The following is a 24,899-nucleotide window of genomic DNA, read 5'->3' on the forward strand; positions in this document are numbered from 1 at the left end:
CAATTAGCACAGTAAGCTAGTTAAATGCTGAAACTGTAGACTCTTTGGAAACAAAAGAGACAAAATAATGTAAACACTCGATGATTACAGTCTTTAAATGTTTTTCATCTGGCCTGGTGTCCAGCACTTTAAAACGTGACTGTTCAAAGCAACATATGACAACACACTGAGCTTCAAATATGCCACATTATCGATGCACAAATTGCAATTGATCAAAAGAACTCCAAAGTAACTAATTTTGTCGAGGGGAACAGTATGTCTGTTTGTCAGACATACTGCAGCAACAAAAAGGCAATAGAGGCAACAAGGCAACATACTATGAGAAGAGCACAGATCATGAAATGTAGCCAACATCCTCTGCTGCTTATCATCAATAAAACAAAAAAATACTACATCAAAAAAAATACACACAAACATTATTCCACATTGCAGAGAGACATTGTATCCTGTTCCAAGCAGCCAAAGCGCATGAAACTCACTCAACGACGGGATCCACTTTCAAGCAAGAGAAAAAAAAGTAACAAAACTGTATCCGCGTGGCAGGAAAACCCTGTCGTTCAGGGGCACCGACAGCACTCACCTTTTCAATTTTGTCCAGCCATTCCTTGTTCTGGGCCAACTCGGCCATGAAGGCCTGGTGCTTCAGCCATTTCTTATGAAGCTTCTGGGTCTCGTCTCGGCTGCTGTCCTTCGCCATCAGCATCTTCTCACACACCCAGTCGCCCAGCTGGACGAGAGAGGCAGGGAAAGAATAAAAGAGAGAGAGAGAGAGAGAGAGAGAGAGAGAGAGAGAGAGGTGTCAATACTGGAAGAGCATACATACTGTAAATAACTCTTAATGCTTATTTTAAAAATATTCAAATGCACCAAAACGCTAACACACTAACAAGTACATGCTGAAATTGTGTCAATACTGTATGCTCGGTTGCATAACACACACTCACTTACACTACATTATCATAATAGGCACATGTACATTTTCATTAGCTTCTTTAACTGGTAGAAGCTAAAGATAAACAGGGTCAAGTGTACTGTAGATAAACGCACCAGCGACACATGCAGCGGGAAACACAAGGTCAAACACACAGAGTGAATATTTAATGACGCCCAGCAGACACATGTAGGCAGACACACGTGTACCAACAAGCATGGCGGCGAGAATTCACATGTACACAAAGCAACCAGATCCACACCTGCACAGTAAACAGCCCCTCCCACACACACACACACACACACACACACACACACACACACACATCTAATGTCAAATCTGGACAAACGCACGGTGAGATCACTTCACGCCTGCGCTGACCGCATCACCCGAAATATTCAGGTCAGCATCGGCGCCGTCGCCTCTCCGTCACCGGCGACCTCACACCTGCACCCCCGACCCCCTCTCCTAACCCAGCTGTGGAGCGCTTAACGGGAACGAGCCAGTGGGATCGTGGCGGCTGCAGGGAGCCGTCGGTGTCTGCATCTTCACCGGTCTACCGCCACACACATGCAAAGACGCTCTTCACCCGCAGAGCCAGATGGAGAGAGAGAGAGAGAGAGAGAGAGAGAGAGAGAGAGAGAGAGAGACGTCTTCTGGAGAGCTGAGCACGAGACGGCTGCGCGAAAAGGTGTGCGGAGAGGAAATTGCCAAGCGGGAGGGTAAATAACAACAATACTGGAGGCTGAGGAGACAGACTGGAGACATCAAACTGAGGCTGCGCTCCCCCCCCCTTTCTCCCTCCCTCTCTCTCTCTCCCTCTCTCTCTCCTCCCTATGTTGTTGAGGATTCGCTGAACGCTCAACGAGGAGAGAGAGAGAGAGGAGGGGGCGGACCGGTGACGAGTGAGAGGGCAAGAATGAGGAGGACTGAGAGGAGAGAAGAAGAAAAAGAAAAAAAAATCATCCTCCCCCAACACAATAAAATGGCAGGCAGCCGAGCCAGTGCATGGGCACCCCTCCCCTGCCTCGCACCTTCAGCGAGGGAGCGAGCGGGCTGCCTGGCTGGTTGGTTGGAGGAGAGACGGGGTGGAGGAGGAGGAGAGGAGAGGAGAGGGAGGAGCGAAGGACTGGGATTGGGATATTTTTTTGGGGTAGGAGGGGGTGAGGAGTAGGGGATGCAGGCAGCGCCTCCAGGGTTCACCGATCACGGCTAATGATGATGCTGGGCTGGAGGAGGTTTGGGGGGGGGGGGGGGGGGCTTTAAGTGGTGTCAAAACAGGAGGATGGATGAGTGTGGAGAGACTGAAAAACCACAAAAAGAGATTTGCTTTTGGGACTGAAACGCGCCCGGTCTACGCAAAGTTAAGCTCACGACTCCTGTACAGCTGCTTTTGTGTTATCTCCCCCCCCCCACCGGTCCCTCTCTTCCCCTCTCTGCAGCAGTCCCAGGCAGCCATACTCTCCGTCTCCAGCTCGCCTGACTCTGCTGCAGTGGTAAAGCAGAGAGAAAACAGAGAGAGAGAGAGAGAGAGAGAGAGAGAGAGAGAGAGAGAGAGAGAGAGAGACAGTAGAGGGTTGAACAGAGGAAAGGAGACAGAAAAAAGGCAGGACGATAGTGGGAAGAGACGGACAGGTAGTAGAGGATTGGACAGAGCAGGGATTCATCCTGAATGATGTGTTTGTAGCTTGATAGATGGACTGCTCCTCTTTTCTTTAAAAGGACAAGAGGGTTGGATTTCCGTCCTCTGTTTGTCTTCCTCTTCCTGGAGCTATCACGCACGAGTCAGGACACGCCGGCTAACATGATTAAAGACGCCTCACGCATTCACACACACACACACACACACACACACACACACACACACACGCAGAGGCAACCAGGAGTGTGTGCTCCTGATTGTGCATGAACACACGGGGTCTCACACGCACACACACACACCTACAGGTGCCATGACCTCAGGGGTCATGGAGGGTCACCGCCTTATGAACCCCTTGAGACTGTAAATGAATTGAATGAGGAAAGAGGAGGAGGAGAGAAGGAGTGTGTTGGGAAGGGTACCGAATGAATGAGGATGAATGTGGGGGAGGAGAGAGGAGGATCGATGGCCTCATCATCATGTCATCTTGAGCTACCGGTCTCAGGTTCTGTTGGACGAAAATAATTTAAAGACGTTGCACTGGCTTCTGGGAAAAAATTATGGACGTCTGACATTTTATCGACTGAACCTTTGATGGGTCAATAGAAAATAAGAATTACTTACAGAACTACTAGAACCCCACAAGGATTATTTTGCAATAAAGTAGAGCATTTTCTAAATACGTTGAGCATACAAAACATTGAATTAAGTGCCTGAATGATTCCAGGACAAATGCTTCTCCACTGCAGATATGCTGTAGGAAGAAAGAATTTTAGAAATAGATATTGATGATGCAAGATCAGAGATCGAGAGCATTTTGATTGCCTCTAAACGGCTCTCAACATGGCGACAGTGAGCCGGCTGCTCACAGCCAGCGGTGCAAACTACGACAACAGTGCTGACAGAGCTAACAGAGCTAACGGAAGGGGGGAATGCGTAGCAAGGGACTTTTGCATGTCTTACATTGACTATATAGAGACACACTGTGTTCAACCATGCAGCCTTTGGGCATACACCTGCTCTTTTCCTGAAACAGACCGGGAGTTGAAACTGGGTGAAAAGCTACAGTATGATCTCTAACTGAGCTCACCTCTTCGGGACTAAAGGGTACTGAAGAGGTGAACTCAGTTATGGAGGTGTACTGTAGATAAAGAGGAAGAGACAAGTTGAAAAGGGACTTTTTAGTATATATAAGAGGGAAAATAAAAAACTTTCTGCGATTAGTTGCACAAATGTCCAACTACCAAGTAAATTGAGAGCCCATGTGAATGTTTACAAGTCTTGGTGTAATGCTGGTGTCATCTGCAAATAACTGAACCAAATACAAACATAAATACATCATTTATAACTACAATTACCACCTCACAGTTACAGTTTACATTCGTATCTGTCCAAAATGTCATCACCTGCCATGATTAGCATATGAATTCATCAGTTATGGGGAAAAAAGTGTTTCGTGAGGTGACCTTTGACCACCAAATTCTGATCAGTTCGTCCGTGGGTCCAGGTGGACATTTGATTCGACGGAAGGACAGACGACCCGATAACATAGAAGTTTTCCTGTGCATAAAATGCATAATAAACCCAAGAAATGTTTCTAAAAGAGCAGAGAGTGTATTACAAGTACTGTAACTCTGGTGTAGCTTGACTCTTAAAGTCTGTACCACAAAATAAGATGAACCTTGTTAGTGCAACATAAACACTGATGACTTCCTGCAGCACGTCTTGCCCTCATGGTCAACCTATCACTTCTGGAATAGTTCGATTTTCTGACACCCACTGAAAAAACACAAGTTTGAACAAACGAACCCTGAGGCTTATGTGCAAAATCAACCTCAAAGACCAAAGAGCATAAACTGCGGACGTGACCGTTTTGTGTACAACAAAAATATCCAATGGTATGAAGCTCGGAGTAAACGTGTTGGCGAGTGAATGGAAAGCAGCGGCGAGAGACAGGAAACATGAGGATGCAGCACAGACCGAGCACAAGAACACACCCTGGCAGCTGAGAGCTCAGGTTCCTATGGACTGACGCAGTGTCACTCGCCCACTGTCGGCAGCGCACACACACACACACACACACACACACACAGGCACACATGCCCCCGCATGGCCGGGGGAAGTCTCCTCATGCATACTGTATTTCTACAGACACGCACACCACATACCATCAGACAGATAGATGTATAGCTGACACACACACACACACACAACTATACACGTACACGCATGTACACACAGTGGGATACACTCTTCCTCTTTTGAATTAGTGATGAGGAAATGTGCTACTGAATTATTCAACAGAGCCAAAGAGAGAAAGTTGCTGAAACTAAACAAGGTTTTGGCTCAGAAAGAAGCCTGTGACTTCGCAGGGTGAGAGAGCAAAATACTGCAGGACACGTATGATGTGTGAGGACCACGTCAATGAAAGATTCCAACACAAGGAATTAGGATATGTGGTGCTAAAAATACTGTGTGCTGACATGGTTTTGCATATCAGTGAAGGAGTTTGTATGGTTCTGCTGTCAAAGTGTAGCTCTGAGTGAAAATAGGTTATACTTTATATAGTTATGAATGCTTATTATCAGATTTACCTTACCAGATCTTACCAGACCTTACCAGAAACTGCTAAAAAGTAAATAAATCAAGTGTTTACATTGCAAACTATATACAAGCTGGTTGGAACTTTTTAGATCACGTCATTATGACACTGGTATGGAAGAATAGACAAGGCATAAGGAACAAAAAATTTGAAAGTGGAAATTTTGAGCATAAAGTTGAAATTCTTAGAATAAAGTTGAAATATTGAGAACAAAGTCAAAATGTTAAGAATAAAGTCAAAGCACCATTCAAGAATAAAGCTGAAATGTCGAAAATAAAGTCAAATTTTGAGAATAAAGTCGAAATAAGATTTCAAGAAAAAAGACGAAATGTTGAGAATGTCAAACTTTTGAGAATAAATCACTTAGTGTTTGAACATATACTGAAACATTAAAAAAAAAATCACACTGGTGATAAATGACTAAATGGTAAAATGTTATTGTTTACATTTCCACTTAAAAACTTTTTAGACAGTTAATTCAAACCCCGTGTATTTGGCTCACATTCCCACATGTATTTCATGTTTTGAGGATGGTGATTGCCAAGAAATCTTAAACACTGTGATCAAAACTTTTAAAATAGAGATTTCTCGTGCTGCCACTAGAGGCTGCCAAAATGTGAAGTTGGCTATGGTGAAAAAAACGAACAAAGAGATGGTTTTCTTTTTTTTCCCCCTGTGAAAAAACTCTCGAAATAATTTAATACAATTACACGCCAGTGAGTTCAACCAGTACACCCAGTCTACAACCAGTCTATTGGCCTCCTACCTCGTGACAGTCCTGAAGAAACCTCTGAAGTTCCCACTGGTCGTTCAGTTTCTCCAGCCACTGCTGGGCCAGTTTTCTGTTCTGGTTCCCCCTAAGGAGTGAGGGACGGGAAATTCAGTTTCAAGTATAATAAATAACTAAAAGTGGACAGAACTATAACATATCTAGGCGTGTGTGTATCTATCTTTGTTTATCTTTTGACAATCCAAACTCATTGTCTGACCGTCATCTGACTAAAATTCCAAACAAACAAGCATTTTAAAAGCTTGGCGATGGAGGAATAATAATTGTATTTGTAGCAAACAGCAAACAAGAGCATTTATCATTTGAATGAAAGAAAAAGCACCTTAATTAACGTAATAATCGTGAAATGGTTTACTACAGAAACAGAATGTAACACTTTGAAATAACTACCTTGCACTGTGCTCATTTATTTGTCCCCATGGGAGAAAAAATAATGTCCAACCAGATAATTCATGTAAATTAAATCTAAAAACCATATGGTTCCTTACGTTGCTATTGTTGGACACATGCGCACACACACACAAAAAAAGCATCCCAACCCCCACCCAACACACACCCAACACACACAAACACACCACCACCACCTCAGCTATCACACAGATTTCATGGTCAGGTGTCGGTTGTGGTGGACTAAACAGACCGAGCTCTGTGTTCTTCTCTCTGTGCTTTGTTTCATGTATTCTTGAGGGTCTCTCTCCTTTCAAATTCTTTAGCTGCTATTATTCTTTTTTTTGTATTATCGTTGCATTGTGTCCTGACAGCTGCTGGCTTCTTTGTGCTTTGAAATCAGCGTGTGGAGTGTGTGGAGCTGCAGTTAGTGCTCACTTTGAACAGAACTAGCATGAAGAAAGCTGAAACTTTTGGCATAATTTCATCTTAAATGGAGATTTATTCAAGAGAAAAAAATATATTTTGGCTCCTTAAGGATCTATATTTTCTATTTTTTAAATATTCATTAAGATAATACATCACTGTATACAAAAGGTTTTTCTCTTATATCCTAACTGTATATTTCTTTATTTAATTGTGCTTTAAATAAATTTTACATTTTTGGAAAGCATATATTTTTTGTGTCATAATTTCTACATGTTCCCACTCAGTGAACATCCTCTATAAGTTGTAACATATAAAGATATATATAATATAGTTATAACTGAATTGTAAATGTAGGAATTTAATGTTTTGAAGCTCTTTTGATAGCTTTCATGCTTCATAATGAAATAAAAATGTGATACCATATTCAACAGATATTGTCTTCTATTTCAGATCTTTGGCCTTAAATTAGTCTAATCCAAGTCATTTCAGTCCTCGCTTCATAAACCTGCTTATGTTAACGTGTGGTACCTGTTGGCGAGGGTGTCGATGCGTTCCTTGATGCGGTCCGAGTAGATGTTACTCTGGCTGATCAGACTCTCTCCAGCCTCAATCACAGCTTTGATCCGGTGCAGGTTCAGCTCCATGGTGGTGGTGAAGTCCTTGTGTTTCTTTATGGCGGCTTCCACCGTTTCCACGGTGGTGGGTAGCTCCACATGGGCAAGGGCCGACTCCTGGAAAATGAAGACGGTAACAGTAAGGTGGTTGAGTGAAGTCAGGGGATATGTAGAAAAGTAAAGAGATCTCAATGAAATAAAATAAATATCTGAAGCGCACAGAATGGATGAGAGTGCTATCTCAGCAAATACTTTTATTGTTCTTACTACTTTTCCATATTAAACAAAACACCACATAATTTTACGATCATTCGACTATAGGCAAGACTTGACCAATCGGATGTGACTGTAAATTCTTAGTCAGGATCACTTTTACATGATTTTTTTGTTCAATTGTGTGGGTACGTTTTTCACAATTTTCTGTCACATATTAGACTGAATGATGAATCAATTAGTTTATTAAATAACTGTTAATTTTGTTCCATCAATCACTAAATACTAGAAAATGCAAGAAAAACAACTAAAACAAACCATATCATTACAGATGTACTATGTGGCCTCCGGACGCAGAGAAAAGTAAAAGAAACGACAGAGAGGCAGACATCTTTGATATTTATTCAAGAAGAAATGCTGCTCTCTCTGAATCAAACCCCCGGGCTAATGAGGAGAGCTGGTCCCCGGTAAAGATATTTTATCAAGCCAAAAGGGACGTACCGGCCAGCACACAGGCTTACACGTACACACACACACACACACACACACACACACACACAGACATGCACACACACACATAGACAGACACGTATATAGACAAACGCGCACACACAACAGTCGAGGGCAACTCTGCCTGTGACATTTAAGATTAGAAAAAATAGAGATAATCTGATATAATCTTTCCATCCTGATACCAATACCTGAACTTAAATATCGGCTGACACAGCTGTGTGTGTGTGCGTGTGTGTGTGCACTATACTATTAACCCTGTATGAACGTGAAATGATTGCTAGAACTTTTGTATGGCCTAGCTCTCAGGTTAAACCCTACAGAGAATGAATACCATAGAAGTTTCTCTTATCGTCTAGTAGTTTGACAGATGTTCCTGTAAAATATTGACAAATTGCGGACATTTTGCGAACTATGTCTAACGTTACACTCTCCGATCAGTACTGCACATGTGCAATTCTCAACTGATATGGAAAAAGAAGCGAGATGGCTCACTCTTTAGTGACTTCAATCATCGATTTCAGACGCAGAGATCGTTTTTTTCCGGAGCCGAAGATGGAAGTAGCCAACAAGTGAGCCATCCATGAATCGGTGCATAGACACGCATACTCGCCAATACCCGATCCAGCATTTTAGGTTGAATCAGAGGCATTTACGATACTGGTCTCGTTTTGGGAACAACTCCAGAAGAAACAAACCTCAATGCACGTGATACTAACACTGAATAAAAGAGAAACCTCACACGTCATAGGTGCAATGTAAATACAGCAACATAAAAGCACATCATACTGCGTGCTGCATGCATCAGTTGGCTGTCAAGCGTAATTTAACGGAACTTCTTTAATGTTGCAAAAAAATTGTTAATTACATACAAAGCCACTTAAAAACAAATAGTAAAGTCATGCATAACGATGGATGGCTTTTTCACGTCACCTGGCGTTGGACATATTGCGCGCTGTTAAAAAATTTGACACGATGGATGATTTCAGAGCAATCCATCCAAAAGCTTTTGAGATATTTCATTTTTGAACCAGAGGTTTTGGACTGACAGACCAACTCCCACCACCTGCTCGGTGTTTGCTTGTCTCACCTGGTTGTTGAGGAAGGATTCGGCCTGTTTGACATCTCGCAGGAAGAGGTGGAAGATGTGAGCCTGGACCAGAACTTCTCTCCGGCTCTCCCACATCTCCAGGAGTTTGTTCCAGCCGACATCGAGCTTCTGGAGCCACTGCTGTAGGGCGGCCTGAGGGAGTGGAGCCTCCTCGGACTCCAGCAGCTCGTTCATGGCCTGCAGGCGCTCGTAGTCCTCCTCGTACCTGCACGAAAGCGACAGAGACCATGACACATGATGTCATGGTAAAGAGGGAAGATATGTTAAAAAAATCATGAATGAGCCTCTGATTGTCCTCGGCGACCCACCGTCCGATCTCCTCCTTCAGGGCCGCGTGTTTGTTGATGAGTTTCTCCGCCTCTTCCAGGTCGTTAGGAAGCTGGTCTGAGGCGGCGGCCGTCTGCGTCTGGACCAACCAGGTGAGGAAAGAGTCCAGGTCCTGACAGTCGGGGAGAGGAACATGATTTACATTGACTCAATTCTATTCTTGGTCTGCAGCACAAAGGTTAGTGCGGACGGACGGACAAATCGGTTAAAATACGTCATCACATCATCACCATACGAAGGGTTTTCTGTGTGTAAAAATGCAATCCATCCAAAACATCCAATCAATCCAGGCCAATTCCATCCCATCTCATCCACCCATCCACTGCAACTCTCTGTCTGTGAGGCTGAAATTTCCAGTAGAAGTCAACTGTTTGTGAGGTTGTGTTTGTGTGTTCATGCATGTACTAGCTAGCTAGTTTCTAGTAAAATTGACTTTCTAAAATAAATTTCTCCACTGCAAATTTCTCCATGTCTGTTGTAGTGGATCTAGAAATCCAGACTCCCATGCAATTGTCTCCTGCACCTCTTCTGGGAAGTTTCTCAACCTTTATAGAGGCAGAGAAGGTTTCTATTGCTCAAACATACCAGAGCTTTATGTGTTACTGATCCATACCTGTGATGAACTTATTCCTGGAACCCTAACCCTAAGTGCTGAGATGTTTTTTTGTCTCATAACAATAACTAACTCAAAGCAACAACGTGATTTTACATTGTTGAGCTCATTTGTTTTAAAAAATGTGACTTAATTGGTAAAGTCAGCCACATTGCAGTATCAATGGGATGGAGTAATATGCAGAGTCAGTCCCTATTCAGAAGGATCAGAGTGACGTATAAGCTGTCTCTGTGTACCTGTATGAAGCTCTGCAGCCTGCTGGCCACCATCAGCGAGTCCTCGCAGCCCTGCAGGGTGCGTTTCAGCTCCTCCCACTCCACGCTGATGCCATCAAACGGCACGAGAACCTCCATGGCCCGACCAGGGTGGGCGGTGGCCATATGCTCCGCCTCCTCCTACATCACCAAACAGAGACGGCGTTGTGGTGATTGTAGCCTTTGATGCTGCATAATGCAACCTGCGTATCAAATCATATCAACCTCCATATCTTTATATGTCAATGTATTTCTCCCATAATTCCCTACCTGTAGATGCAGTAGTTTGGGCTCCAGGACAGACAGGGCTCCCTCCATGGTGGAGAGGCGTCTCTGCAGAGCCATTACTCCTCCCAGGTCGCTGCCCATGTACTGAGTGGCGTCGATGGCTTTTCTCTTGTCCTGGATCTGGGACTTGATCTCGGCACACTCCAGCAGGTAGTTCTGCAGGCGTAGCATGGAGTCCAGCTGATCTTTTTTCTGCTCCACCAGCTCCACAATGCTGTTCCACCTGGTATGGACGGACAAGGATAGAGTAAGAATGTGGTACTGTGAGGGAGAAATGTGCGACAGGGAAGATTTTTACATTTTACACTTCTAGAATGTCATTCCTTTTCATTCTAAAAAAGATTTGTTTTAAGCTTGTACATTCACCCTCCAATTTTCAATAAGAATGTTTTCAGAACACAGAGCCAGTTTGGATCGTTTAAGTCCTTCAAACCCCAAAACCCGCCGACGGGATTGAAGAGCATGTTTTCTTCAAAAAACGACATTATCGCCACATTTCTATCTTTCCAAAGCTTACCTAATGTGATGTTTCATCAAAAACATTTTATTCGACATGTTTCATTTACAATTTTGCACCTCCAAAAAAAACATTTGCTGTAACCGGTTCCTGTAAAAACATTTAATTCTGAACTCCTCAGCGCAACTTGGAAGCCCTGATTGATTCTGCTGAGACCAACAGTCACATGACAAAATATCTGTGAAGCTTCAACAGAACAAAGAGCAGAGAGGACAGGAGAGGCTGTAAATATGTAAAACCTTCAGTATATAGAGCACGTGGGGCCTCAAACACTTGGAAAAATGTTGGATATATAAGTTCCATTGTTTTTCCGATTTAGATTTCTTAAAATAAATTATCAAAGAAATTTAACTTGCCTTCTAATTCAACTTTTTATGATCTATGGCTTTGTAACTGTGTTATACTGAACAAAAGATATGTTTGACTTCTCTCTACTTCTATCCATGATTTTGCCTTTTCCGTAGATGGTAAATGGTAAATGGACTGTACTAGTACAGCACTTTTCTAGTCTTCCAACCACTCAAAGTGCTTTAACACTACATGTCATCATTCACCCATTCACACCCATTCATACACTGATGGCAGGGGCTACCATGCAAGGTGCCCACCTGCCCATTACGACTCTAACTAACCATTCATACCCACTTAAACATGGCAGCCATTTGGGGGGTTAAGTGTCTTACCCAGGGACACATTGAGATGGACTAGTGGAGCAGGGGAACGAACCGCCCATCCTCTGGTTGAAGGACGAACCTGCTCCACCACTAAACCACAGATACACACTTATATATCGCAGTAATAACGAGTCAACAGAGATGAAAATGTGACAGAACTCCCCGAAACTGCTTTGCGTTCAGAGGGTTACGGCAGGATTTATTTTCTTCCTGGCCTCTTACACTAATAAGGTTTGAAAAAGGATGAACTGTAAGACTACCAGGCTTATTATTCCAGCGCTCCATTGTTCCAGGTCAAAATATCAGTCATATCTCTTGTATTGTTTGAACTGGTGCTTATATGAAAACTCTTGTTTTTTGGTTTCTGTTATGAAAAAGCTAAATACCTTTAACAGGAAACATGATTCGTGACCTTGAGAAGAGCCAAGCTGCAGAATCAGAAAAAGACTAATTTCCATGTTGACCTGATATGATTCCTGTGAGACGGTCGATTCGGCTTGCTCTCTGCCCGGGCCCTGTCTGCTCACCATATCGTCATACAATATGTTCTCCTGATTCTGCTCCAGACCAGCAGGTCTCAGTACACAACCTATTCAGCCAAGACACGCGCGCACACACATGCACCGATGCACGCACGCACACACACACACACACACACACACACGCAGAGACCCTTGTGACTGTAATGAGGTAATGGCTCTGCGGGCAGACAGGAAATCAGCTCGGTGACACTGACCTCAGAGCTGCTAAAGTCGCCTGAAAGATGCAACGCGTTGGTGCTGATTGTTGGGGTGTGTGTGATGGGGAAGCAGTGGTGGATAAGCTTACCCAAACTTTACACGCAGAAGGATTCATTTTATATATTCATATATGAAATAAAGGATAGCCATGAATGTATGCTTACATAAATGTTGATGATTTGAGGACAAAATACTAATTATACAATTTAAAAAATATTAATATTGTAAAAATACCGTAGTAAGATGCCCAAAATGTATATTCAAAGTATAAAATGTAAAGATGAAGGAAGAAACTGACTATGCTGAAGTAGATACATTACATAACTATGTGCTTTATGGGGTGAATATATATATTGGGAAATATAGTGGGGAAATATAGTTACTGGTGTTTCATTGTGAATTTACACACAATAACCCCAATAATGTCTAAAGCACAGCAAAGACATTATGCAGTCATGGTCCTCAAACTGAAACAGAATTTTAATGGCTAATACCAGAAAGTGAACGAGATTTGTGCTTTATTCATTTTTTTGTCTTTTGCTCTCGGCCGGCCTCGTCTTGACTGAGGCAGCACAGATGGTCGCCCCGAGACAAACGCCACGAGCCAAGGTCACAAGACGCGTAGACACCCGGCCAACGTGGACTCTGCTGGCAGAACGGTGGTCAGTGAATGTGGCTGAGACGGATAAAACAGCCACTCCGGCCGCAGGGCTGACCTGGCCGGATGTCAGCGTAAATAACGGTGCGAGGGAGAGAGAGAGAGACATCGGTGCAGCAGACGTTATGCAGCAGTTAGAAGTTATGCTCTGTTACATTTACATTTCAGGCACTGAACTCTTACTCTACACAGATGTTCAGTCTCGTACTACGGCAGCCACTGACAGGAAACAAAGCGCTCGTCAATAAGGCAAAAAAATTACTTTGCAAACAAAACGATTTTCGAGAGTATGAAGTCCCCTGAAAAGGTACACTTCTTCTTCAAGTGTTTCAGTCATCAATCAATCAAGTCTATTTATCTAGAGGTCTATTGAACAATTCAAATAAAAAAAAATAGGCAAAGATCATGCATGAAAAAAACATGGCTAGAAGGTATTACATATATAAAAACATATAAGATAAAAAAATTCAAGATAAGACGTATTCAAATAATAGGATGGTATTTTTATTATTATCACTAAAATAAAACTTTAATTAAGCCGTTAACCACACATTTTGAACCTAAAAGCTTGCGGACAAACAAAAATAAAATATGCCAATGCAGTATTAACTGGAAATAAGTACAGTGACTTTCTTTCACTGCACATTCCTTTTGGGGCCCCGAGCATTTAGAGAACACTACAGACAACAAGCCGATGGGTATCTTTTTTAGAATTCTAGAGTAGCGCCACTTAAACAGATAACAAACAAAAATGTCTGAAACCAGAGCACACAAACCACAACAAAGCAAATGGAAGGACACAATTAACGAAGTCTATAAAATGGAGATAAGAAATCAAAAGATTTGGACCCTCACTAAACTGTATGATGTGAGATGGAAGAGTATAAAGGAAACAAACATGATACAAAAATAAAAATAAAAATATATACTAGCTATGATTGTGGGGTGAAGTTGTAGGGATTATCTTATCTTTTTGTATCCTCTTCTTTACAGTAAAGGGTCACAATTCAACAAATAAAGAGTTTAAAAGATAAACCATTAAATATAATATAATTTAAAAAGTATTTTAAATCAATTCTTTGTTTTACTGGGAGCCAGTTGACGAGAAGTTAAAACAGGAGTGATGTGTTCAAACTTTTAGTTTTTGTTCATACACCTGCTATGCCAGTCCAGCAAAAAGTGCACTACAGTCATCTGATCTACTGGAAATAAAAAGGCCGTCTAAATATTAGATATGGATTCTGGAAGTTAAGATCCAACATCCATCTATCAACAATCACTAGTAGTTACTGGCTCATGACTGAAATAAAAGTTTCTGTTATTACTGATCTGATGGCAAAAGTGTTATGGTGATGTTATGTTATGTTACAGTGGAATGCCATTTTGAAGCTTCGATGTTTGGCGTTTCGGCCGTCACCAACTCAGATTATGGCCATGGCCATAGTTGTTTTTTGCAACCAGTGAACAGAAGTGACCATATTTGAACTGCGGATATGTGACGTAGAGACGTTTTATACGGCTCTGGTAGCGATAGCAACCTGTCAATCACAAGGTAGCACCGCCCTAAACCATACCCTGCTTCAGTGTCTATTTGACTCTAAATGGAACATAATTTACTAAATGAACATCATGCTGTATTGAAGAAGACTTGAAACTAGAGATTGAGACCATAAACTCATGTTTACTGAGGTAATAAATCAAGAGAGAAGTAGAGTCATTTTCTCGTAGACTTCTATACAACCAGAGGAGTCGCCCCCTGATGGCCATTAGAAAGAATGCAAGTTTAAGACATTTCCACATTGGCTTCACTTTTCAAAACTGGAGATTGCAGCCTGGTCTACGTACCGGCCTTCTGTGCGCTCATTGCGCGTCACAAGCTGCTAGCTTGACAGCTGACAGTACTAACAATAGCCATGTTTGTTGTTGATGTTCGGTATGATAATTTGGAGGGTGTGGCTTTAGAGGGAGGCCTGAAGGGACGGGATGCCAGTGTTGCCAACTTTCTTGTTAAACTTAGCAAATTTTTGAGCTAGCGCTGCTAGCTACTTTCATTAGAAAAGCATTATTGAATAAGCGTTAATGTCAGGAGAAGTACAAGTCAGTTTGGTTTCCGTACCTTGAGTTGAGGTGATCCTGACAACCTCTGACCTCTGTAGAGGACGGATGACCTCCATCCAGGAGCTGCTGAACTATCTGGTTAACATCCAGGATCCTTCCCATCAGGCTGTTCATCTCCTGGTCCAGGCTCTCAAACCTGCAACAAAGGGCATTGTGGGATACGACAGGACAAAGTTAGTGGGTTAAGAGCTTTTGTCACTGAGAAAAAACGTTGAGCTCTTTGATTTAAACAACCCCGCTGAGCTTCCATTTGCTGCCCCAGCGACCAAACCTTCCCCCTGCCCTGCTTCACCTGTGCGCCACCATCTCCACGTCCTCCAGTCTCTCTGGGATCTCCATCTTGTCCAGCCACTGCTCCTTCTCGTCAATCCACAGCTCGCAGGCGTTGACCTCGCTGAACATGCGGTAGACGGCGAGGGCGTCGTGAAGCCACTGCTGTCTGAGCACCGCCACCTCGGCCACCTCGGTGTACAGCTGCTCCACCTCGCCCATGCGCATCTGCACCTCCTGCAAAGAGAGGAGAGAAGACAGGAGAGGGGACAAAGAATGGTAAAAGAAAAGATGTAGAGGGGCACACAAAATACTTTTTTACATGAAAAAAGTGACACATCCTTTCCCCGCTCACCTCCTGTTCACGGTACTGCAGAGGCAGCACCACCATGTGTTTGCGCAGCGCCACCACATGCATACGGTGTTTGTCAACGGCCTCGCTGACCCCCCGGTGCTTCTTCAGAAGGGACTGGGTGGAGTACTCGTCGTGTCCAAAGTCTTCGCTGGAGACCAGGCGGTAGGCGTCCTGCAGCCACGCCACCAAGTCGTCCGTCTCCGTGGAGAACTGGAAAAAGTTGAGCGCCTCCTGCAGGTGGCCGAGACGCTGCGCGGCCTGGTCCTCCAGCCTCTTCCACTCGCCCTTCACCTCCATGATGCGCTCCTGGATGCCCGCCGTGCCAAAGCTCTTCTCACTTAAGATCTGCTTTCCTCGCTTCATGGTGTTCTGGAGGAGCATAGGATAGGATGGAGGAATAACACGATTACTGCAAATTCTTCAAATTGATAAAAATACCTAAATAAATGTAATATGTAATATCTTGGATGGACCAAAACGTTTTGTAATCCTACCTGCATAAAGCCTGGCCCTGTGCGATTGCACCAAACCTTTCCAAAATACCAATAGGACTTTGGAGTAACTGGCACTTGACACGTGTACATAATCCAACATTATGGACATCATAATCAATGTGATTTTATCTAAATCTGAAATACCAGCCGCCACATGCAGGAACATTGTCATCTCTGGATGCTTTACTCATATTGATCTTTAACTGTTGTCAACATTGTTATATTTGGTCTTCTACATTATCCTGCTTCTTAACGGAGGGCCAACTGACCAGCAACATTACATTAAAACGGCAATGTGGTGTTTCCCATCACGTACGAGTTCACAAACAAGAAAAAAAAAAAACATGAAATAAATACAATATTCAAACTGTGAACCAGTCAGATTCTACGAATAAAAATGTACTAAAAAAGTGCAGAGGTGATTAGGTATTTTAGTAAGTTAAAAGGGATAGTTTGGATGTTTTGAAGTGGCTTTTGAAGGGTTGCATGAGGTACTCGTCTACAGTCAGTATATTACCTATAGTAGATGGAGTTTGGAGAAACAGACAGGAGTACCAGCACGTGAGCAAAGCAATGTACTACTGTGGATGGGGGCAGCAGCAAAACCCATTTTAGATAAGTCTTTATATATGCTTTCTTCAAAGTGACCAGACTCTTTTGACAAAAACAGTAATTTTACCACGCAGAACACAGTGAGTTAGTTTTGTTGTGTTATTGTGTGATTTTGGTTTTTTAAAAGGGTTACTATTTCACATTCACGAAGTTCACCAAAGTTACACAATAACACAAACAAACTAATCAATGGAGGCAACGGTAGACCAGCGTGTTATGTAAAGCAAAATTATTGCTGCTGCCTCCGTCCCCCCGTCTTGCAGTCTGTTTCTCCAAACTGGATGCGTGTCGACTCTTATCTACTGTAGTTAATACACTGATTATGGAGAAATACCTCTCACAAACACACTTGAGGTGAGCTCAAAAGCAGTTTATAAATGGATAAATTCACTGAAGTACGTGAAGTTCAGAACTGAAACTCCAAGTACTGTGGGTACTCCAGGCGCTCATTCTCACGCACACACGGACAAACACACAGACACGCATACACACCTGCAGCAGCGACCGGTGAGCCAGCAGTTCTCCAGCCAGGGTCTTGTGTTTTTGTAGTAACTTCAGCACACTGCTCAGGTCCTTCCCGTAACCCTGAGCTCCCAGGATGGAGCTCTTCTCCCTGATCCAGGCCTCCGACTCCTCCAGCTCCTAACAGGAGAACAAAGATCTACATTTTAACATTTACACACAGAAAATATTCTTTAAAAAAAAGATATAATCAATAAAAACATAAAACAGAAGAGTGGGGAAAAGAAAAAAGGAAGATAAAACATCGTTGAAAGAAAATAAAATAAAAACAGATAAGGATAAACTATATGAAGGAACCGTTCTCCCTGTAATGCCTAAAGTCCATCTAACACTGATCCCAGTCTGTTTCTGAGAGCCTCCCAAAAAGGCAGAAGGGGAATTAGCCAAAATGAATCAGTGATGTGATGTAATTAGTGATTCAACAATGACTCTTTGGACAAAGAAATCTGCTATTCTCATTATACGCTCATTACTTTCATAGTTTGTTCTTAAAGCTTACTCACTAACACTGATAACTCATTCATCACCTCTGTGTTAGTGACTGTGTGAGTGACGGACAGCTTAGACACACATTCCAAATCTGACACATGAGACGAGATGGTGCATGTAACAAAGCACAAAAGATACTTTGGATTGTACCTAGAGGGTGGGTCCATAAAAGGACAGCTTTATTTGACTAAAAATTATGTTTGTATGAGCATAACTAATGGGATTATACTATCTACCTGAAAGAAGGCCCACAGTTGTCTCGACTCCTCAAGCTCATCGCGCCTTTTAGCTGCCAGTTGTTTCAGCTCTTCCAGACAGGTAGAGACGTGGTTGACACGGTTACAGATCACCTGTGGGTCGCACGGTTGGTAACCTGGGAAACAATGAAATGAGGTTAATGACCGTGAAAATCACAAAATGGATACAGCACCTCATTCATTACGGTCGTGTTCTCTGGACTACTGAGAGGATCACCTTACTGATATCGAGTTGTCTCAAGGTGAAATACATCTTCACGGGACAAAATGAAATCAATACCGGTCTATTTCAGTACACTGAGGAACAGTTCAGAAACAATTGTTGCCTCTTCATTACTACTCAAACGAATCTCATATTTTGTACCAAAGGTTCAATTTATAAAATTTTGGAGAGGTGTTGTTGTTATTGTCGATGCACCAATCAGAGTTTTTCAGTCCTGAACCGATACCTGGGCTTCAGCCGATAACGACTACCGATCTGATACCAGAGTTCAGTTAACAATCTGTATGCCTCACAGTGTGGACGTGAGTGGGATCGTTCCTTCTATGAGTAAGGCCTAAGGTTAGTTCTGACTTGAATATTGCTTTCCTTACTTTGTAAAACTAAATGTAACTAATATATACACAGATATAAATGCGCTGAATTGTTAAGATTCTAAAATGATGGCATCCAATACCAGATCGGCATATTGTCACTCGATACCCGATACAGCTAATTGAGTCAGTATCGGACCAATATCAGCATCAGTAAAAGTAACGGTGCATCTGTAGTTATTGTGCACATGCTGTACCTCTTATCAATACATAAGGCTTTTGTACCAAAATGTGCATCAAATCTAATAACTGCTTTTCTAAACGTTCTAATTAATGGCCTATTAAACACATAACCTTTTCAATTAGTATTCTGCATCCTGCAGTCAAATTAGGTCTGCCGTGATAAGACGGCCTAATCGATGACGTCAATGCTGAAAATGTGTCATCATCAATATTCTAAAAACCTTTTGTCCTTGGAGCTACTAAATATTATCATAAAGCCATAACGTCGTCTGCATGCTACCGTAGAAAGTGTTCAGAATTATAAAATGACATAGCCTGCAGTTGGTCGAAATAAAATGAACTTAAAATATGAATTATTAATTATTAAAATGATTGTTTAGATAAATCGTGAAAAAATCAAAAAAGAATTAGTCGATGGTGGCAGCCCTAAGTCAAATGGTTGTATACTTATGGCACTGTTTACAAACTGGAACTCTCAGTACAACACTACAGTTTCACCCCAGATCATTCCTTTAAGATGATTCGAACCAGATCAATTAAAAACTGCATTTCTATTCATGCTAGCCCTCATTACAGGCAATACAAACGAAAACCCTGAAACTTTGTTCAGACTTTTGCTTTCATATGAAGCTGAAGACAGATGTGTGTGTGTGTGTGTGTGTGTATATACCCTCTATAGTGGTGAATTTGAGCGCAGCGGTGTTGAGCGTCTCGACCCGCTCGGCCTGCACTGCAATGTCGGCTTCCTGCAGACTGTGTTTCTGCAGCAGGTCATCCACCTCCAGGAGATGCTTCCCAAAGTCCTTGGACAGAAGCTGGACCTGAGACAACGACAGGGAACATGTGTGATGTTATAATACACCAGGATGTCTATATTTTTTACCAGTTTAATTTCAACTTTTTTCCCCCCTCTCTGTTCTATCCTACTATATTCCCTTTGTCTTAATTTCTCTTGATAAATCATGAACATTCAAAAAAAAGCTCTGTCTTTCTTCTTTGACTCTGTCTTTCTGGATCTCCCTTTTCTATTTGTTACTCTCCGTGTCCACTATTTCTTTCCTCTGTCTTTGTCCAACTACTGATTACAATGGAGTGTCTTTCTCATTCTCTCTCTCACACACAGCCTGCATTACCTGTGTGTCCTCCATCCAGTCGATCATGTAGACCATGTCCTGGAACGTCTTCTGCAGGGCCAGGTTCTTCTCCAGCCGGGTCCTCCTCCCAGCCACCAGCTCCTTCAACAGACTCCACTGGCCCAGGATGTTCTCCTTCCGTGCCAGGATACGCCGGATGTCGTAGTATCCTTCTGTCTCCATCTCAGCCCCGAGTTCCACCACCACGCCGATTCGCTCTTCGTACGAGGCGATGTCCGCCTCGATGGCCTCGTGTTTCTTCATGGCCGCCTCGACTGCTGGTAGGTCGTAGCCAAAATTGTCCTGTAGGCGAAGAGAAGAACAAATTTGCAAGAAAACTGTGTGAGATGCTCAAAGAAAGTGGGGAGACAAAGGGGGGAGAAGTGAAAAGAGAAATTGAAGGAAGACTAATCTTTTTGCAACCAAAAATAGTGGGCGTAATACATTAAATATAATTTAGAAAGGGAACTGGAACTGCCTAGTCAAACCGAAATTTAGCAGGTCATCTGTTTCCCCGATGCAGTCGTACCCTTTTGCTTATTTATCATTCAGTCTTCACTGGAAGAGGTCCCTACCTGCGATACAAGTCTCTGGTTCTCATTGAGCCAGGCTTGTCTCATGGTGGTTTTGTGGTCAAAGCACTGAGCCAGCAGCTCCAGCTTCTCCTGACGAATCAGCTCCTTGCGCAGAGCCACGCCCCTCTCGTGTTCTGCCTTCTCTAGCCTCTCCCAGGCCTGGGCAAAAAATGACAACAAAAAAAAACAGTTAAATAGTGGTAATAGCCTAGAAAAACAGGCCAATGTAAGGGGAAAACTAAGGAAACTAAGTTTGACTGCAGGTTTTCTCTCAACTGTTTAAGAGTGATGTTTTAACGAATCAATAACTTGTATCAGCTGTTCAGTAAAAGCTGAAATACTGTGTATTTTTAGAAAACCAACACAGCTGGTGGATGTATAGGACCTTGTTGATGTCTGAGATGAGCTTCCCATCATGAGGCACGTAAGGTTTCTGGTTGTTGGCTCTGAGCTTGCTTTGGATGGTGAACAGAAGGACCTCGAGATTCCCCTTCTCCTGAAACCTGAGCGAGAAACAGAAAACTACAGTCAGCGATCCAGTTTCACAATACGCCATCTTCTCTTTCGTAAAGGGTATGCATGAATTCATAAGCATGTGTGAGTAGGTGTGCTATGTAAAAAGTCACTTAAATATCAAGATGCCATTTCATAAATCCACAAAAACGTACTTGATGGGCTTCTCAATGGTGCAGTAGGTGGTGAAGGCCTGTAGCTGCTGCTGAACTCCAGTCAGCGAGTTGGCAAACTTCTGGTTGCTGATGACCGCGATGGTCTTTTCTATCCAGTCCAGCAGGTCCGAAGCCAGAGCCTCGTAGCGGTTGACGATCTTCTCCGCCTCAACGCAGTTCTCTAGGACCTAGGTCAGACAGACGGAGGGGGGGTCGGGAGCACATTCAGAGACAAATAATAGAGACACAGAGTGAAGAAGGCAAACAATGACAGAAAGAGACTTTTTTTTAATGATGTTTGTATATTTCTCTATCTCTTAAACGAACGACATGTAATGTTCTGCCGCTAAGGGCTTCTCGTCCTTCAATCAAAACAACAACAAAAGACGAGGTGTGGTAACACCATGAAGTAGCGTGGGATCATGGGAGTTGTTGTCTTCACCACCATTGCTGTTATCTTCTCCTGTTTATGATTCCTTCAGTATTCATCATTCAGGATTATTATTTTTACCGAGAGATGAATCCTCATCCTCTCCAAAACAAATACAATTGTTGAAACATTTGAGATTATATAGGTATATAGATATAGGTACATAATTCAACAAAAAATAAAACATAGATCTGGTCGTTTTAAGACATTTTGATAAGAAAAAGTTACATATTTTACCTTTAAGTCCCCGCACATTTTGATGATTTGATAATTGAGATTTAACTAGCAAACACTGCTGGCCCTTCACCTTATATTGAATGTCTATATGCGTGTGTGTATCTCCACATGTGTGCAACTTGTTACCTTGCCGACCCTCTTGCCCTCCACAATAAGAGCCTTCATTTTGGAGAAGTAGTGGTAGTAGGAGACCACATACGTAATGATGGACTTTTCGTCTGGGTTCTCTGTGTTCACATCTGAGACGGATGGAGGTGGCAGAGAGCAGAGGAGTTATGGTCTGCTTGACTTTAATTTACTTTCATGCCACTATTTTGGTTTCGATACGGATATTGCTGTATGTGATGTGTGTCTGACTGATGACAAAACTAGTTGAACATTCTCACCCTCGGGGTCCAGGAGTTTGGTGAGGCCCAGGTGCTGCTCAGCGATGTTGAAGGCTTGCTGGAGGTTGTGGGTTGCATTGGACCGCGTCAGCTTGTGGAACTCTATCAGGTCGGACCTGGAGGGCGCAAGATGATGAAACACAACTTGTCATGTTTATATGACACTAATCCTAAAGTCCGCCAAACCCGCTACACGTCTCTCCACTCTATCTTTGTCATGGAAACATGTTAGAAAAAAAACAAAAAGCAGCTACCTGTGTCTGTGTATGAGGGCATTGAAGGCGAGGCCGTCTCTCCAGCAGGTGGTGAAGTTCTGGATGTTGACCTCAGGGTACCTAAACACAGAGAAATCCCTTTCTCACAACTTCAAATGGAAACCGAGAAACGCTAACTTGGCACGTTTACATTCACAAAATTCACAGTTGCAGCTTACTGCAACTGTGAATTGCAGTTTAGTCTTGAGTATTGTTTTATTCTACTGCTCACCCTGCGGTCTTCATCTGGCACCAGAGCAGCAGGGCATCCTTGGCAGAGCGAGTTTCTCTGTTGTCCTCCGTCTCTATTTTGATCACCTGGATCTGAACAAGAACACAGCGAAGCAAACAGTTCAGTGTTAGTGAACGAGACCTCCTGGCACAGACCCTGCTTTCTTTTGCTGTATTTACCTGTTCGTTACTGAAGACTGAGTCACATCTTTTTTTTGTTTTTATTATTTTGTTATATGGCAATAACTATGCAACTTCAAAAAAAGACCACAAGCGGTGATAAGATCCTTGATTCAATTTAAGTAAAGCAACCATTGCTAAGATTTGTCTAACTGCGACAAAGTTTGTCACCAGCTTGAGTCCTGCCCACAAATGCTCTGATTGGCTCAGGAGCCACGAGAGCAACATCAGCCCTATTTGAATCACTTGTAAAAAATGTAATAAATAAAAAACTGTGATCAGGGCGGCAACTCAGACTCTGTCAAGAGCAGTATTCCTGAAACAGAATTCCTAAAACCTTGAAGCAACGCACACGGTAAGAGAGGCTGATCAATAAAAACAGACAAGAGCAGTAAGAGCTGAGAGATCTCAGGGCAAGGAAGTGTGGAGCCTTTGTGACGCCTGATGGTAGGTGACAGTGACAGCCATTCAGCCAATAACATCACAGTGACATGATCGAAGGTAATTGGGGACGTGACACCCTGGAATCAGCTGCTACCCGTGTCAACACTGCACACACACACACGCACGCAGCCTTACGTATAATATCACACACACACACACACACACACACACACACACACACACACACACACACACACACACACACACACACACACACACACACACACACACACTGCCTATGCGTGAACAGACATGCAAGAATATGAACACTACACATGAACACAAACAGAGATCAGATGAGGTTTTGGGATTATGCTAAAATCATTCATCCGTCTCTTTATCCTGAGACAATATAATAATGTGAAACCATTATATACTGGAATTGTAATTTTAATTAAGCCCAGGTATTGCTATCAGTTGTCAGGATGGAAAGAGTTGGATCGGTGCATTCCTATATCAAATGAATTATCATTAAATCCCACAAATAACCAATGGAATAATCATTAGAAATGATTAGTTAGCTGCTGTCCTATCAGGAGAAAACACACAGAGTAAAATAGCTGAAAGTTGAAAATACTAGCAGAATTCACACTTCAACATGATTGCTTTGGTTAGTCTATAATGATGTGAAGTGTGTCTGCTGTACCTTGTCTGTTCTTTCTTTGCTGTCGACTTGTGCCAGATAAACCCAGAGGACACGTATAAAATGTTGCTAACATCTCACCAATAACTAGCACATAACATCTACATATGAACCATTTCACGAAGATTAAATTAGTATATGCAGTAAAGCTGCATCTATGTGTCTCATTGTAAACAGCAAGTGAGCCGGCAGTGTGTTAGGTAAGCAGGCGCTCTCACACACAAAACCACACACACACACACACACACACACACACACACACTGCAACACAAGGACATTCGGCCAAACATATACAACACTATAATTGAAGTCACTGCAAATAATAACAGCCAGTTATTATTTGTGAATGGTTCTGTAAATACGTTAGGATTACCTCTTCCTTTGCCTGTCAATCCTCTCCCTTCTCCCCTCTCTCTCTCTCTCTCTCTCTCTCCCTCTCTCTCTCTCTCTCTCTCTCTCCCTCTCTTTCTGTCTCGCTCACTCTTTCCGCCTGCGTGCAGTTACTGCAGTGGTTCGGCCCTACCTGC

General features: G+C 42.8%; 1 protein-coding gene across 2 annotated transcripts in view; it reads right to left on the minus strand.

The window, feature by feature from the left end:
* The window catches only part of LOC137874367 (spectrin beta chain, non-erythrocytic 4), a 78,293-nt gene that overhangs the window by 37,097 nt on the left and 16,297 nt on the right, over positions 1-24,899 (minus strand). The window contains exons 5-25 of one of the 2 annotated variants that reach the window (XM_068713014.1): positions 23,107-23,198; positions 22,875-22,955; positions 22,621-22,736; positions 22,361-22,473; positions 21,568-21,755; positions 21,285-21,402; positions 20,900-21,058; positions 20,325-20,627; positions 19,862-20,012; positions 18,394-18,530; positions 17,639-17,788; positions 16,041-16,409; positions 15,708-15,922; positions 15,414-15,551; positions 10,691-10,931; positions 10,403-10,561; positions 9,535-9,665; positions 9,206-9,431; positions 7,307-7,509; positions 5,939-6,029; positions 581-727 (exon numbers count right to left, since the gene is read on the minus strand). In XM_068713014.1, the coding sequence (XP_068569115.1) occupies positions 581-727; positions 5,939-6,029; positions 7,307-7,509; positions 9,206-9,431; positions 9,535-9,665; positions 10,403-10,561; positions 10,691-10,931; positions 15,414-15,551; positions 15,708-15,922; positions 16,041-16,409; positions 17,639-17,788; positions 18,394-18,530; positions 19,862-20,012; positions 20,325-20,627; positions 20,900-21,058; positions 21,285-21,402; positions 21,568-21,755; positions 22,361-22,473; positions 22,621-22,736; positions 22,875-22,955; positions 23,107-23,198 (3,528 nt within the window). Of the gene's footprint in view, positions 1-580; positions 728-1,284; positions 1,851-5,938; positions 6,030-7,306; positions 7,510-9,205; positions 9,432-9,534; positions 9,666-10,402; positions 10,562-10,690; positions 10,932-15,413; positions 15,552-15,707; positions 15,923-16,040; positions 16,410-17,638; positions 17,789-18,393; positions 18,531-19,861; positions 20,013-20,324; positions 20,628-20,899; positions 21,059-21,284; positions 21,403-21,567; positions 21,756-22,360; positions 22,474-22,620; positions 22,737-22,874; positions 22,956-23,106; positions 23,199-24,899 lie in introns of those variants that run through there. The other variant, XM_068713022.1, reaches the window with a different exon arrangement.

This window comes from Cebidichthys violaceus, unplaced genomic scaffold, assembly GCF_023349555.1.
Source record: "Cebidichthys violaceus isolate CVI_PGR_0920_01 unplaced genomic scaffold, fCebVio1.0.p SCAF_1, whole genome shotgun sequence".
NCBI classification, from domain to species: domain Eukaryota; kingdom Metazoa; phylum Chordata; class Actinopteri; order Perciformes; family Stichaeidae; genus Cebidichthys; species Cebidichthys violaceus.